Here is a 14004-nt window from a genome sequence, read left to right as displayed (position 1 = left end):
TCAGCTTTCCCCCAGCCCTTAGTTTAAAAACTCCCCCATGACTTTTTTAATTAAATACATCAGCAATCTCGTTCTATTTTGGTATAAGTGGAGCCCATCCTTCCTGTAGAAGCTTCTCCTTTCCCAGTAGGTTCCCCAGTTCCTAATAAACTTAAATCCCTCCTATTAACACTATAGTCTCATCCACATATCGATTCCCAATTTGAGTCCAGGACTTTGGTTGTGACCTGTGAAGCCCTAACTGACTTAGAACTTCCCTTCTTGAGACCTCTCCCTGAGCCATACTGCAACAGCTGCTATCAATGGGGACATTTAATGTGGAGTCCCTCAGCATAAGAAGCTGTTAACAGAATGATGTTTTCCAGGACGGGACCTCAACTTTGCGGCCTACTCACTCCCTTGGTCTGAAATAGCTTGAATCCTGGAGTATGCTAAACGCCTCATTATTTGCCCAGGGGGAGAAACAGGCATGGTAAGAGCCAATGTTTGCGAGGGATGGGGATATTGTTTGGACTGGACTTTATCACAGTTGATTATTTTTGGCTTGAAGATGCACAGCAGCTGCTGGCTTTAGTTTTGCTTATATTATATTTTTTGTTTCTCGAAAAGGAATCTAGACTCTAGCATGGACACTTTTTTATTTTAAATCAAAATGCAGTAAATAATTTGGCAACTGGAAATAAAGAAGGGAGCCAGCACCCTGTGACCAGCCAGCTCTCTCTGCAATACCAGCAGGTGCTCTGTGGGTCACAATTTGAGAACAGCTGCTTTGCAGGATGGCATTTTTTTTTTAAATGCACCCTAATATCTTATTCACTTTAACAAATGATATGAATTGATCAAAACCTATTTTCTACAGCTTCTGAGGCCAGGTCTACACTACAGGCCTATATCGGTGTAACTACATTGCTCAAGGGTGCGAAAAATCCACAACCCTAAGCGACATAGTTATACTTACCTAGCCCACCTTGTAGACCAGAGGTCTCAAAGTCCCGGCCCGCAGGCCATATGCGGCCCAAGAACCTCCCCACTGCTGCCCGCAGAGGAGAGGCGCATACAACCACGCTGCCGGCAATGTCTGTGGCAGGCACCGCCCCCTGCAGCTCCCACTGGCTGAGGGAGAGAGATAGAGATACCCGGCGAGTCAGCCATGGAGGCAGCGTCACTTTTTCCCCACAATGCATATAAATAAATCAAAATACTGAACACAACTATCTGATGCACACCTTGCTGCAATCCTGAAGTTTTCAACTGCTCAGTCACTTGAGCCAAATATCAACAAACTGACAGAACTGAAGCGTTGCCAGGTGTCTGGCAAACACAAAAACTCTCTGGCAGGCGAAGAATTGTATAAAGTTGTATGACAGTTTGATTATTTCTAAGAAATTCGAAATAAAAAAATATAAACATTTTCTTTTCTGGACACCCTCTTCAGTGACATTATTGGCCCGCTGGGAGAATTTGAGGACTGGCACTGGCCCTACGGTAAATTGAGTTTGAGACCCCTGTTGTAGACAGCACTTCATCAACAGGAGAGCTTTTCCCGTTGACATAGCTACTGCCTCTCAGGAAGGTGAATTAACTACACTGACAGGAGAAACTTCCCCATCAGCATAGGAGCATCCTCACTTAAGTGCTACAGCAGTGCAGCTGTGCCGCGCTGATGCAGGGTTCTAAGTGTAGACCTGCCCTAAGTTTACTTTCCTAAAGGAACATACAGATTCAGAGACTATCAGTATATAAGAAATACTGATTATTTTTACCAGTGTTGCTTTACACTTAGAATTAAATGTCACCTTCAATGATACTGCCAAATTCCCTAATGCATTTCCACTCTTTTGCAGCTTCTCACAATCCTCCATGATTTTTTACCCAGTAAAACCATTTATAACTGAAAAATTTCATCAGTGTATAGTCTGCTTTCTCCTACACTGGGATGCAACTCTCTATGAGCTTCTCTCCTAGCTGAAAAAAAATGAGAAGTCCTTGTGACACCTTAGAGACTAACAAATTTATCTGGGCATAAGATTTCATGGGCTAGAACCCACTTCATCGGATGCCTGAAGTAAAAGATACAGGAACAGGTATAAAACATGAAAGGATGTGGGTTGCTTTACCAAGTGTTATGTCAGTCTAATGAGATAAATCAATTAACAGCAGGATACCAAGTGAGGAGAAATAACTTTTGAAGTGGTAAGAGAGTGGCACTTGGGGCGGGGGCAGCGTGTGGAGACCCCTGGCTGCCCCTATGCATAGGAGCCAGAGTGGGGACACGCTGCTGCTTCCGGGAGCCACGGCATGTGCGGTGCGGGGCAAGCCCCCAGTCCCACTCTCCGGCAGCAGCTCCAGGGCCGGAGTAAAAGGTCTCACGGGCCAAATGCGACCCATAGTTTGCCTACCCCTGACCTAAGGAGACCACAGATTCTTTACAGAGACTACAGAAATATACCAGCACATATCTTAGTTATTAAGTTCAAGTTCAACCAGCTCCCACCTTTTCCAGAGCAACAATGTAAGTGATCTACTACAAAAGGATTTCTTCAGTTATATGTATATAGAACCCCAGAATCAGCCAGTGCTACTGAATTACATCTTGATAAAAGTTAATTTGTGGATAATTTCATCCTGAAACACATGCTTTCTAAAACGCATTTCAGATTTCCTGCCTATGTCCCTGATCCAGCAAAGCACTTAAGCATGTGAGTAGTCCTACTGAAGTCAAGGGAACTACTCACATGTTCAGGGTTAAGCATTTGGTTAAGCACTTTGCTGTGTCAGGTCCCTTACGAGTCTACACAAAGTGGGTGATCAACAGATTAAGAGATCTCCCCTCACCTTCTCTTGTATGAAAGTGGGCCAGTTTTCCACATCACCTGCAAACCCAACTTGTATCAGTGAACTTTGCTAGTATGCAGATTAAGTGACTGTACAGGTCATATGTACACACCTGTTCAAAGTTCAATACAAATACACTGATGACAGAAACAGACATAAAAGACTAGTACTTTCATATGACTACCCTATAGTTCAATTCTTTGGGAATGAAATAAGAATATATCTAAACAAAATATTTTCTTCTGCTGTGCTGTCTGTGTTAGGTTTATTTGTACTTTCTGGATAGATTAACCTGGAAAGAAGGGAGAAATGGTTTGGAAAGAAGAGTGAGTAAATAAAGAATGGACCCCAAAACAGTTGTTCACGCACAGGCGCAGTGAAAACACCATATACTATCATGGTGGCTTACATGCCTTTGTGCAAACTAAAATGTATTAAGCGACATCTGATGCCGCCTTTAAAAAACAAACCAAAAGAAAAAGAAAAACAACCTCTATGATTTATCAAAGTTAGGGCTGTGAACTGCTGTATAATTTTAAAGTCAAAGATGACTCTGCTTATAATAGTACTTTGCATTTTTATTCAATCTTTCATCTGGAAGCATACTGCCTATCGAGCCTTGCAAGGTAAGCACTCATTTTTCACTAAGTTATTGATGGAGCCAGAAACAAAACCCAGAACTCCTGACTCATAGACATCTGCTCTAAAAAATAAGTAGTATAATCTTGTCCCATGTGGGTGACATTTCTTTAATCTATTTTTAGAGTCTATTTAAAAGTCCTAGAAATTTCAAGCCATTTCTCCCATCGCTGAACTAACTAGTTTTAAATATTTACACTGAAAGTTTCACACTGGTTTTAACTATTTTGTTTCACTTTGTTTCCCACCATCGTTCTCATTTTTGACTGTTCCAAGTAAAAGAGAATTGTAACATTTCACTTATGTTCATCATAAAGTGCACTTAATTTTTTTCTATTAATTGTTTTCCATTTGTAAGATGCACCTAACCTCTAGGCCAGGGGTGGCCAACCTGAGCCTGAGAAGGAGCCAGAATTTACCAATGTACATTGCCAAAGAGCCACAGTAATAAGTCAGCAACCCCCCCGCTCCCCATCAGCTCCCCCACCCCGCTCCCAGCACCTCCCACCCACCGGCAGCCCTGCCAATCAGCGCCTCCCGCTCCCTCCCAGCACCGCCCGATCAGCTGTTTCCTGGCATGCAGGAGGCTCCAGTGGGGAGAGGGAGGAGTGAGGGCACGGCAGGCTCAGGGGAAGGGGTAGGGTGGGGGCAGGGCCTGTGGCAGAGCCAGGGGTTGAGCAGTGAGCAACCCCCAGGCACATTGGAAAGTTGGCGCCTGTAGCTCCAGCCCTGGAGTCGGTGCCTATACAAGGAGCCGCATATTAACTTCTGAAGAGCCGCATGTGGCTCCGAAGCCACAGGTTGGCCACCCCTCCTCTAGGCTCTTCTACAATACAAACAGAATCTGATTAAAGAAATGTGTCTAATTTTCTTAAGATGGGGGAAATTAAGAGGATAGAAAGAGAAAGCGTGTTTTCAGTTAATCAGCCAAAACAGATTTATGCTAACCTTACATAAAAAGACTGTATGCACTGCAGATTTAGCTTCTGCATTCAGTCAACAGGATGCACCAGGAACTTAGCTAGACAACAAACATCAATTTTTTATTTTAAACTTGCAGATGTCTGCCATGGAAAGCTCAGGAGTAGAGACTTCACATTTGTGATTTCAGCCACATGATCCACCTGGACCTAAAACTAACAGCTGTAGAAGCTATTTTTAGATCTAGAAATTAATCTCTCTCATCCCAGCAATCAAGGAATGAAGAGTGGGCTATGTGTTCCACACAAAGAGGAAGGGGAAATAATAATATAAACCCTAGGGGTTAAATCTTGATCCCATCCCCTTGACTTCAGCTGGGCCAGGGTTTCATGAAAGGTACACAATTGTAACATGACATCTTGGTCTACTGAATCAGAATTAAGCATTCGTGGTGACAAACACTGAATGCCTACACAGCCAGAACAGACACCGACTCCAAATAAAATGGAGATGATAGAAGACAATGCCACATACTGACAAGAATCATAGAACAATTCTACCTTTGGTATATCAAATAAACATAGTAGCCTTTAAAAGTGTCTATTATGGACCAAAAAAAGATTGTGAGATTTAAAGAGCTCAACTTTTTTTAAATTACAATCCATCATAAGAAATTTGAATTAAAAAAAATTAAGATATAGAATACAATCTTCTCTCTACAGAAGTCAGACTCATTGAAGAGGAGCATTCCTTCATCTTTTTGCTTGCTGCTGTCTTTCTCCATCCCTGATATGATGTATCATCATATTCTTTATGTTTTGGTCCAATCTGGATTGTAAACGTCTCAGAGCAAGGACTTTGGACCAAACTCTGTTCAGTTACTCTAGAGTCAACCTGGTATAACTCATTGATCCCAGTGAATTTACTCCAGATTTACACAGTTGTAACTTAGGGCAGAATATGATCCATTGTCTTCATATTTTCTTCTAAAAGTACCATGCACAACTAAGGAGCTAAAAATAAACATTTTGTACAGTTAAATGAAGTAAAAATGCAAATGTAGGTTGGAAGCTATTTAATGGAAATATGAAGTTGCAAATGCACTATTAAATCTAATTTTTCACCATGTATATTTGATAAGATGACAGAAATCCTATGAACACTAAGAAAGTACATGCAGATAATTGCCACCAAATCATTTTCTTGGCCCTACTCAATCAATTTTAGTCCTGAATATGTGATGCTCCACTTGTTTCATTAGTTAATCATGTCCTAGCCACAGATGTAGAAAGAGATCACTCATGGTGATTTTCCTCAGATCTATCTTTGCTATTACTGACTGCAAGGTTTTTGGTGATTTGTTTGTGCAGTTCCCAGCAAAGAAGCTAGAATCAATCCTGAGCGACTCTGCCCCATTCATTTTTAGAAATCCCAAAGGATAGCTCTGGGCAATTGCTCTTCTGCAGCCATCTGTATTATCACTGCTGCTTTTCGTGTGTATATGAAGCAGCAGATAGGCCACCAGCACATTAACCACCATAAAGGCTAGACCTGCTTAAAGTAGAATTGGACAACATGGTCACTAAAATGCTTGCAGACAGTGTGTACTAAAGCTGCATTTGTGCTAGCTCAAAGAAGTGAAATTTTAAGACAAATGCTAATATACCCCTTTTGTTTCAATCACTAGCCTGGGTAGTTACACTAGTACAGTTGATGTTGAACTTATCAAGTTTCAAGAGAGTTGGTCAGAGTCAAAGAACTCTGAAGAATCAATCCTTTATTTAAAAAAAGGAAATATGGATAATCGGCACTTAATATATTGCAACACATGCACAAAGGAAATTTAAACCACCATAATTTTGTGTGTTTTTCACTCAACACTTGTATAAGAACGGTATGGAACTTTTTTTTTTTGGCTCACTCTTCTCACTAGTATCTCTCTCCTTTCATTCCAGGTTAATCCACCTATTCTGAAAACTTCTGTTTTTCTACACTGTCCATTAGGATGGAGTCTATGCACTAACTTAGTATTTTTGGTTACCTTTCAGAAGATCAAAGACCAATTCCTTTCCCTCTCCTTGTCATCTGGATTATTTAAACTGCCAACATTCATGGGAGACAAAGGCAACGCTCCCTACAAGGCAATAACTCAAATTCTTACAGCAGGGTGCCCAGAACTGCACGCATTATTTCTTAGGGAGTTTAACAAGTACTTTATGAAGCGGGACACGCTTTTGTTTTGTACTGAAGCAGGGGGACAATAGGATTCTGTTTGCCTTCCGACTGCAGCTGAACAAACAGCCCGCGGTTTTTCAGTGCCTTGCCCAAAACAATCCTCAACATCTTTTTCTCACCTTAAAGGGAAGGATTTTCCAGGAGCCCGGAAGGAGCATCTTGCCAAGTAACTTATCCAGCTGTCAGAACAAACCACCCCAGCACCGGTGACTCTGGGAGGGGCCACCCCCATGGCTGCAGGCAGGCCCCGGGGCCCCCGGCGACTAACACCCGCTCCGCAGCCACAGACACCCCCCGGCCGGCTGGAGGGGGCGGCCCTGTCTCCGCACTAAACCCAGCACCAGCCTCCCTCAGAGCCCGCCGGGGCACGGAACAAAGAGCCTGCTCCGGACTCCCCCGGGCAGCAGCTGCCGCTCCGCTGTCCCCCTGCCGGGCAGGTCCCTGCGGCCCCGACCGGAACCAGCTGATTCCTGAGCCCGGGGCCGCCGCCCGCCGCAGTGCCAGGCACGGGGAGAAGAAGGTGGGGGGCGCTCCCGCTTCGCTTCCCCTCCCCAGCCCGGCGGGGCCCGCGGGGCAAGCGGCTCCGGGGGCCAATGGCCCGGCGGGCCCCACCTGGGCGGCTCCCACCCCAGCCCCGGCCGGGCAGTACCGGTGAAGCGACCCCCGCCGTCCCCGTGTCCGCGGCGCCGCTGCAGGACGAAGTAGCCGCTACTCTTCTGGGTGACCCAGAGCTTGAGCGCGTTCTTCAGCAGCACCTCCTCGGGACGCAGCCACATCGTGCCGCCGCCGCCTCTCTCCGGCCCGCCTGCCTGCCCGCCTAGCGGCCCGGCCGCGGGGGAGGAGCCTGGACGCGGAGCCGCCGCCGCCGCCGCCGCTCCCTCCCCGGGGACACCGCGGCCGGGATTCGCGCTGCGGCGCCAGGAGACTCCCCCTCGCTTCCCCGCCTAGCCCGGCCCCGCAGCGCCTCCCCCACCCGGGACCCCGCATTTCAGGCTCTCCGTGCCGGGCGGGGAGAGAGGAAAGCCCGGACACCCCCTTGCGAGGAGGAGAAAGACCCCGCCGGGAAGGGGCAGCGCCTCCCCACTGCTGTCCTGAGAGGCACTGATTCCCCTCAGCCTTCCTCCCCGCAGACTCCCCCCCAGAGCCGCACTAGGCATAAGCAGACTAAGCAATTGTTTCGGGCCCTGAGAAACTCAGGGCGCCCCTATTAATTATTGGGGGGGATATTCTTGCTTAAGGCCCCCAGTGGGCTAGCACCGGCACTGATTCTCCCTTTCCCTTGCATCTTACTGAGAGTGAAATCAGTATCGCCTCCACAGTCATCCAGGGATCCACCCTGTGCCTGCTGAAGGCAGGGGCTGCTGGTTGCTCCTCCACCCATCCCAACTCCCAGAAATCAGGGTTCTCCTATTCTCCCTCAGAGAGATGGGCGTGTGCACACTTAAGTATTGGAACTGGGGGTGCTGCTGCACCCTCTGGCTTGAAATGGTTTCCATCATGTACAGGGTTTACAGTTTGGTTCAATGGCTCTCAGCAACCCCCCTCTACAAATTGTTCCAGCACCCCTGCCTGCACATTCCAGGACAGGTCTCTCTTTTTTGCCCCTCCAAGAAGGCAAGGTCTTATTATATGTTAAATACTGTGCTGCTGCTCCCTAGGGAGATATGATCAGAAGCTCACACAGCCATCTCTGGGCATCAACATTCCTCAATGTGCCAGAGTATTAGCATACCATATCTGTCACCATCCTCTGACACTAACACACAGTGCACTGCACATTTTTGGCATATATTTACATCAGTTCAGATATGAGCTATCTGCAAGTTCCTTCCCATTTTAAAGTCACTCTGTAACAACAAGATTGCTTGCTAGGTTACATATACTGTAAATACATCCAATAGATAAATAATGTTCATGCTATATATCCATTTGAGCCTAGTCATTTTCATATTCACAAGTCATAAGAAGGTGGGGAGGGGAGAGCAAAGGGATTCCAAATGTTTTCTGGATCACAACTGTGCAGACCTACTTGCTTAGGGCCTAAGCCTGCAAACTCTTAAGTACCTGCTTAACTTTTAAATCAGTGGAACTATTCACATGTGTAAATGTTTGCAGAATCAACATCTTAATTATCACTTAATCCTCTAAACTATGAGAAATGTCAGGGACTGACTGAACATGACCTAAATGGCTTAGGGCTAGGATTGTGTCTCAGCACTCTCACACCTTATTTATTATTTGTATTCCTGTAATGCCTAGGAGACCCAAGTCAAGGATTAGGGCCCCATTGTGCAAGGTGCTATACAAGCAGGTCAAAAAGTTGCCCCAAATACCTTACAATCTAACTCTCTTCTGCTTTTGTGAAATCCACCTGGCATCAGAAGTTCAAACAAACAAACAAAAAAGCCCCAAAACAGTAACTTGCTGGAGTTTCCTCTGCTGAAGGGCCCAAACCTTGGAGTCTATAGACAGAAACAAAAGATGAGGCAGATCTTCACTAGTTTTTGTTCAGAAAATGGAGTGGGATAGGGATGCATACCCCACTGTCATTTTAAATAGTTTTGAAGAAGGGATTTTGAAAACCAAGGACTACTACTGTAAATCCTGCCTGGTATTATTTTATACTGGTAATACTGATGACCACTGAAATATGAATGTTTAATTCAGGGGTTCTCAAACTTATTGCACCGCAACCCCCTTCTGACAACAAAAATTACTACAGAACCCCAGGAGGGGAGACTGAAACCTGAGCCTGCCGAAGCAAGCCCCACTGCCCTGGGAGAGGAGGCAAAGGCAAAGCCCCACCTCCCCAGGCCAGGGGGCCAAAGCTGAAGCCCAAGGCCTTCAGGCCCAGGCAGGGGGCCTGTAACCTGAGCCCTGCCACCCAGGGCTGAAGACTTCAGGCTTGGGCTTTGGCCCCTGGCCACAGCAAGTCTAAGTCAGCCCTGGTGACCCCATTAAAAACAGTCACCACCCACTTTGGGGTCCCAACCCACAGTTTGAAAACCGCTGGTCTAATTCAATGTCCAGAGTTCTCTCTCTTGGTCAGATTCTGATCACAAATAATAGTAAATATGAAGTAATTCCATTATAACCACTGGAGTAACTGAGGTCAGAATCTCACTCCCTCTCTAGACTCTGACACTCAGTCACTATGGACCAAATCACATACTGCTAAATTGGGCAAAGTGCCTATTAGTAGAGAATTTTGATTAATAAACAAAGGATTGGGCCCTCTGCTTGCAATACACAAGATGTTTTATGTATTCTGAATATTCTAACATGCGCAGCCAGGTGTGTGGCACAGCCAATGGTAACTGGCATTTGGAATACCTGAAGGTGACTCTTTTGATTGCTTTTTAGGTACCAATTAAATAGTTGATTAGGCCAAACGCTGTAATCTGACTATAGTTTGTTCAACTTTGTTTTCCCTCACAGTGTGTGCGTGGTCTACACAAATACCAGAATTTTGTTTTCATACTAGAGAATGGCAAGCAGAAGGAAAAGTGAATGTACTACTCAGCTGAAATATTAAAAAGAACAGATGAGGGATGGAGGAACAATAACGTCTTTTAAAATATTAATTATTGAATGAGAAGAGGTTATTTAAAATGCTCAGTCAGAACATGGGTATTCTAGAGTATAATTTGATGCAGTAGTGAGCAGGATGGTGTTTTTTCCCTTCATAAAACAGTTTGGAAGAGAAGTCAGGTTTTTTTTTTAAATTAAATAACTGCTGAGTGGCTAGATTTGTGCATGTTTATTCCTTCTTTTGTTCTGATTTGACACTTATTGCTATTTTGTTTTTACACTCAACTTTGACTTCACTGAAAATTGGTTTGAAAAGTACTTAAAAAGAAGACTGACTGAGTTGTTAGTCTTTAAAATGAGATTTCTGTCCCCTGAGGAAAACTTTTCCTAGGACTAGAAAGAGAGCAAGGCTAGAGTACAATAAACTTCCTTCTATTTTAGTATCACATGTCATGCACACATGCCATTATTGATTATTCCTTGAGCCTTGCCTCTGGTTGAGCCTAATCAACAGTACTCCTTCAAAGGCTCAGGCTTTTTAATCACATTAAAGTTGGTTAAAAATCATATCATCAGAAGACATGCAATTTGCTGTTTTTCAGGCATATAGAATCAGTGGAAGGAAACTAACAAAAATACCATTTATAAATGGCTGTGGAGGATCAGACAACTGAAAACTAATCAAAGACCTGAAGAAGAGTTCATTCTAAGCTTGAAAGTTTGTCCTTTCACTAACGAAAGTTGGTCCAGTAAGAGATTACTTCACCTACCTTGTCTCAAGGATAATATAGTAAAACAAAGGGCTATGGTGATACATAGTGTAATAAATATTCCAGATAAATTGAAAATAGTCTGGTTCTTTTTCAAGGTGGAAGAACAAAATTTTCTAGGAGCAGAATTGCATGTTGAGTGCACTGACATCTGAGTAAGGCTAAATAATGGTTGCAAGAAAAATACAATTTTACCACAACTTTCAATCCAAAGCACTCAAGAAACAAAATACAGCCACCTCTGGCAATCAGCGGACTATAGTCAGCAACTAATGCAAGGTGATACTAGAGGGATTCCACCACCACCCCACTTATTTACTGGTTATTTCCAGCAATCAAGATTTTAATAGTTTAAGAATCTTTCTTAGGAATCTCACCTACAGTCTTGCATTGGTGATATGTACAGGTAAACAAAAAGGGGAAAATGGTGATCCATCCATAGTACCTGCCTGAGGTCTCTGAAGATATAAACTTTGCAGGTGTTCTCTCATAAATTCTGTAGAATAACAGGACAAGTCAAGCCAGGAAGCACTTTATTTGGAAGGAACAGACTGTAAGAAAATAAGTTTTCTGGGTTCTTCCATCCATAATATGCCTTCTGAAAATAGCTATAGGTTATTTATGATCACTGATATCACTTCTAGATTTAAATATCAACAAAAAGCACAAGATATTGATTTTGCAGTTTAGACGACATGAGAGCATCTAGGGTTAGCAAAAAGCTTCATGGAAAATTTCAAAAAGGAATGGCCCTGAATATGCTTGGGATGTGGCATTTTGAGGCAGTAGAGGGAAGCAGTATGTCATGTAGTCAGAGTAAGTGTGATCTTCTATTCCTGACTTGCTTTGGTACATCTACTCAGCAAAAAAACACCCTGTGGCAGCAAGTCTCAGAGCCAGGGTCAACTGACCCGGAATCGCATGGTTCATTCCGCAGGGCTGTAAGTAGCAGTGTAGATGTTTAGGCCCAGGCTGGAGCCCAGGCTAAGAGATCCTCCCCCCTTGCTGGGTTTCAGAGCCCAGGTTGCAGCCCAACCTACTCTTTTTAGCCCCACAGCGACATGGGTCCTAGTCACCGACCCAGGCTCTGCTTCCATTGAGACTATGCTGCAAGGGACCCTCCACTCTGGCCATACCAGCTCCTGGGAATCTGCAAAAGAAGTGAATAAACCTTGGTCTGTATTAAGTTATTATTGCAACATACATGGGTTTGGAGGGACCAGAATGGAGGTGAAGCAAATAATGCAAGAAAGGGATATGAGACCCACTTCCAGGCTGAAGAGGATTGGACCACATGTGGATGATCCTTCCATGAGTGGATCTCAGTGGAAGTGCCCAGGAGTCTGAAGTATGTGTCCATTGTCTACTCCTGTCCACTGCGCATGCGCAGAATTTATGTTCTCTGCAGATTTCTTTGCTTCCTGGAGAAAAATGACTTTCTGACAGGGAAGCAAAGGGAAGCCACAAAAGCAGTCATACAACCCTCCACAGTAGTGTGTTTCAGGTGCCCAGGGCAGCCGGCAGAGAGGTAAATCACTGTGGGGAAGGGGGCAGGACTGGGGAAGACCTGACTCGTGGCTCCTACCCTGCGCCTGAATCAGCTGCTAGTCTGGGCTCGGCTGGGGAGGCGGGGACTTCCTCTTCCCCTGCATGGCATCCAGGCCCGGGTGAGACCCATCCCCAGATTTCTCCCCCAGCTGCAGGAAGCTCTACAAACTCTCCTCCCCAACTCTGCTTCCTGTGCCCATTGTTCCTCAGCTGCAGGAGGAGGGATCCCTGTACAGGGAGCTGCTCCTCCATCCACCCAACCCCCATGCAGTGACCCCCTCATACCTCACTAAGCCTCACCCCCTGCACTCAGAACCCCCCCCCCCCCCGATGAGCCCAACTCCCACTGCATCACCCCAATGAGCCACCTGCACTCGGATCCCCACCGAGCCCACCACCTGCCCCACCAGCTGCACCTCGTTCCCCACCCCACTGATCTCCACAACCCCAGCATCTGGACTTCCCCTGACCCCCACACACATACCTAGACCCCCCTGACAAGCTGTATCCCCTCCCACAGACACCCCCCCCCGCTGAGCCCCAACCACCTTCACCTAGACCCCACTGCAGAGTCCCATTACTGTTGCACCCAGAACCACCTAACAAGCCCCTGTGCATCCAGATCCCCCCCCGCACTTGGTTCCCCCACTGAGCCACCAGCACCCAGATTGCCCCACCCCTCTTAACCCACACCTGGATCCCCCCACACACTGAACCCCTCCACAGTTGGATCCTGTCTTGCTGAGCCTGCCTGCCCACACCTGGTGCACCTGGCAGGGAGAGCAGGGCCCTGGGGTGTTTCTGTAGCAGGCACGGTCCTTGCACTGTGTCAAGGTTGTGTGCAGCCTTACCACCGAGTCCGTGTCCCGGGAGGGGGTGGGGGGGGGAGCTGCACAGTGATCTCCCACCTCTGTGAGCCAGTGGCCTGTGCTCCCCAAGGTTGGAACCTCTGCATTTATTTATTGACATATAAAACTTACACAATTTTGCAGAATTTTAAACTACTGTGTGCAGAATTTTTAAATTTTTGGCACCTAAATTTTTATTTTTTGGCGCAGAATGCTCTCAGGAGTAAAATTGTCATGTCTGACTAGACTGCAAATGGCAGTTAACAGCGAAGTACATATTCCCTCCTGCCCCACTGAACTAACAAACTTATAAATATCTTTAAAAAGAAAAGGAGTACTTGTGGCACCTTAGAGACTAACAAATATGTAGATTGTAATGGATTTTTTTTACCTTCAGTCCTTTTGGTCCATCTGTTTGCATTTGGAAAGGAAGATGATGTCTGTCTGTATCTGTACGAGTTTTTTCATGAAGTTGATAGATTTCCACTCCATAAGGCTAAATTCAGTGCCTTGCCTAATGACAGGTTTCAGAGTAGCAGCCGTGTTAGTCTGTATTCACAAAAAGAAAAGGAGTACTTGTGGTACCTTGGAGTACTTGTGGCACTAAGGTACCACAAGTACTCCTTTTCTTTTTGTGAATACAGACTAACACGGCTGCTACTCTGAAACCTGTCATA

At 45.5% G+C, this 14004-nt stretch overlaps 1 protein-coding gene across 6 annotated transcripts in view; it reads right to left on the bottom strand.

Moving 5' to 3' along the window:
* Nucleotides 1–8026, bottom strand: part of TBC1D8 (TBC1 domain family member 8) — a 76654-nt gene extending 68628 nt beyond the window's left edge. For 2 of the 6 annotated variants that reach the window (XM_043536872.1, XM_043536879.1), the window contains exon 1: nt 7921–8026. In XM_043536872.1, the coding sequence (XP_043392807.1) occupies nt 7921–8011 (91 nt within the window). In that variant the 5' untranslated portion in view covers nt 8012–8026. Of the gene's footprint in view, nt 1–1796; nt 1917–6749; nt 7110–7279; nt 7555–7920 lie in introns of those variants that run through there. The other 4 variants (XM_037898171.2, XM_037898179.2, XM_043536883.1 and 1 more) reach the window with 4 other exon arrangements.
* Nucleotides 8027–14004: the final 5978 nt, after the last annotated feature.

This window comes from Chelonia mydas, chromosome 1, assembly GCF_015237465.2.
Source record: "Chelonia mydas isolate rCheMyd1 chromosome 1, rCheMyd1.pri.v2, whole genome shotgun sequence".
NCBI classification, from domain to species: Eukaryota; Metazoa; Chordata; order Testudines; family Cheloniidae; genus Chelonia; species Chelonia mydas.
Note: the sequence above shows the minus strand (reverse complement) of the source record. Positions and strands in the feature narration are given on the sequence as shown.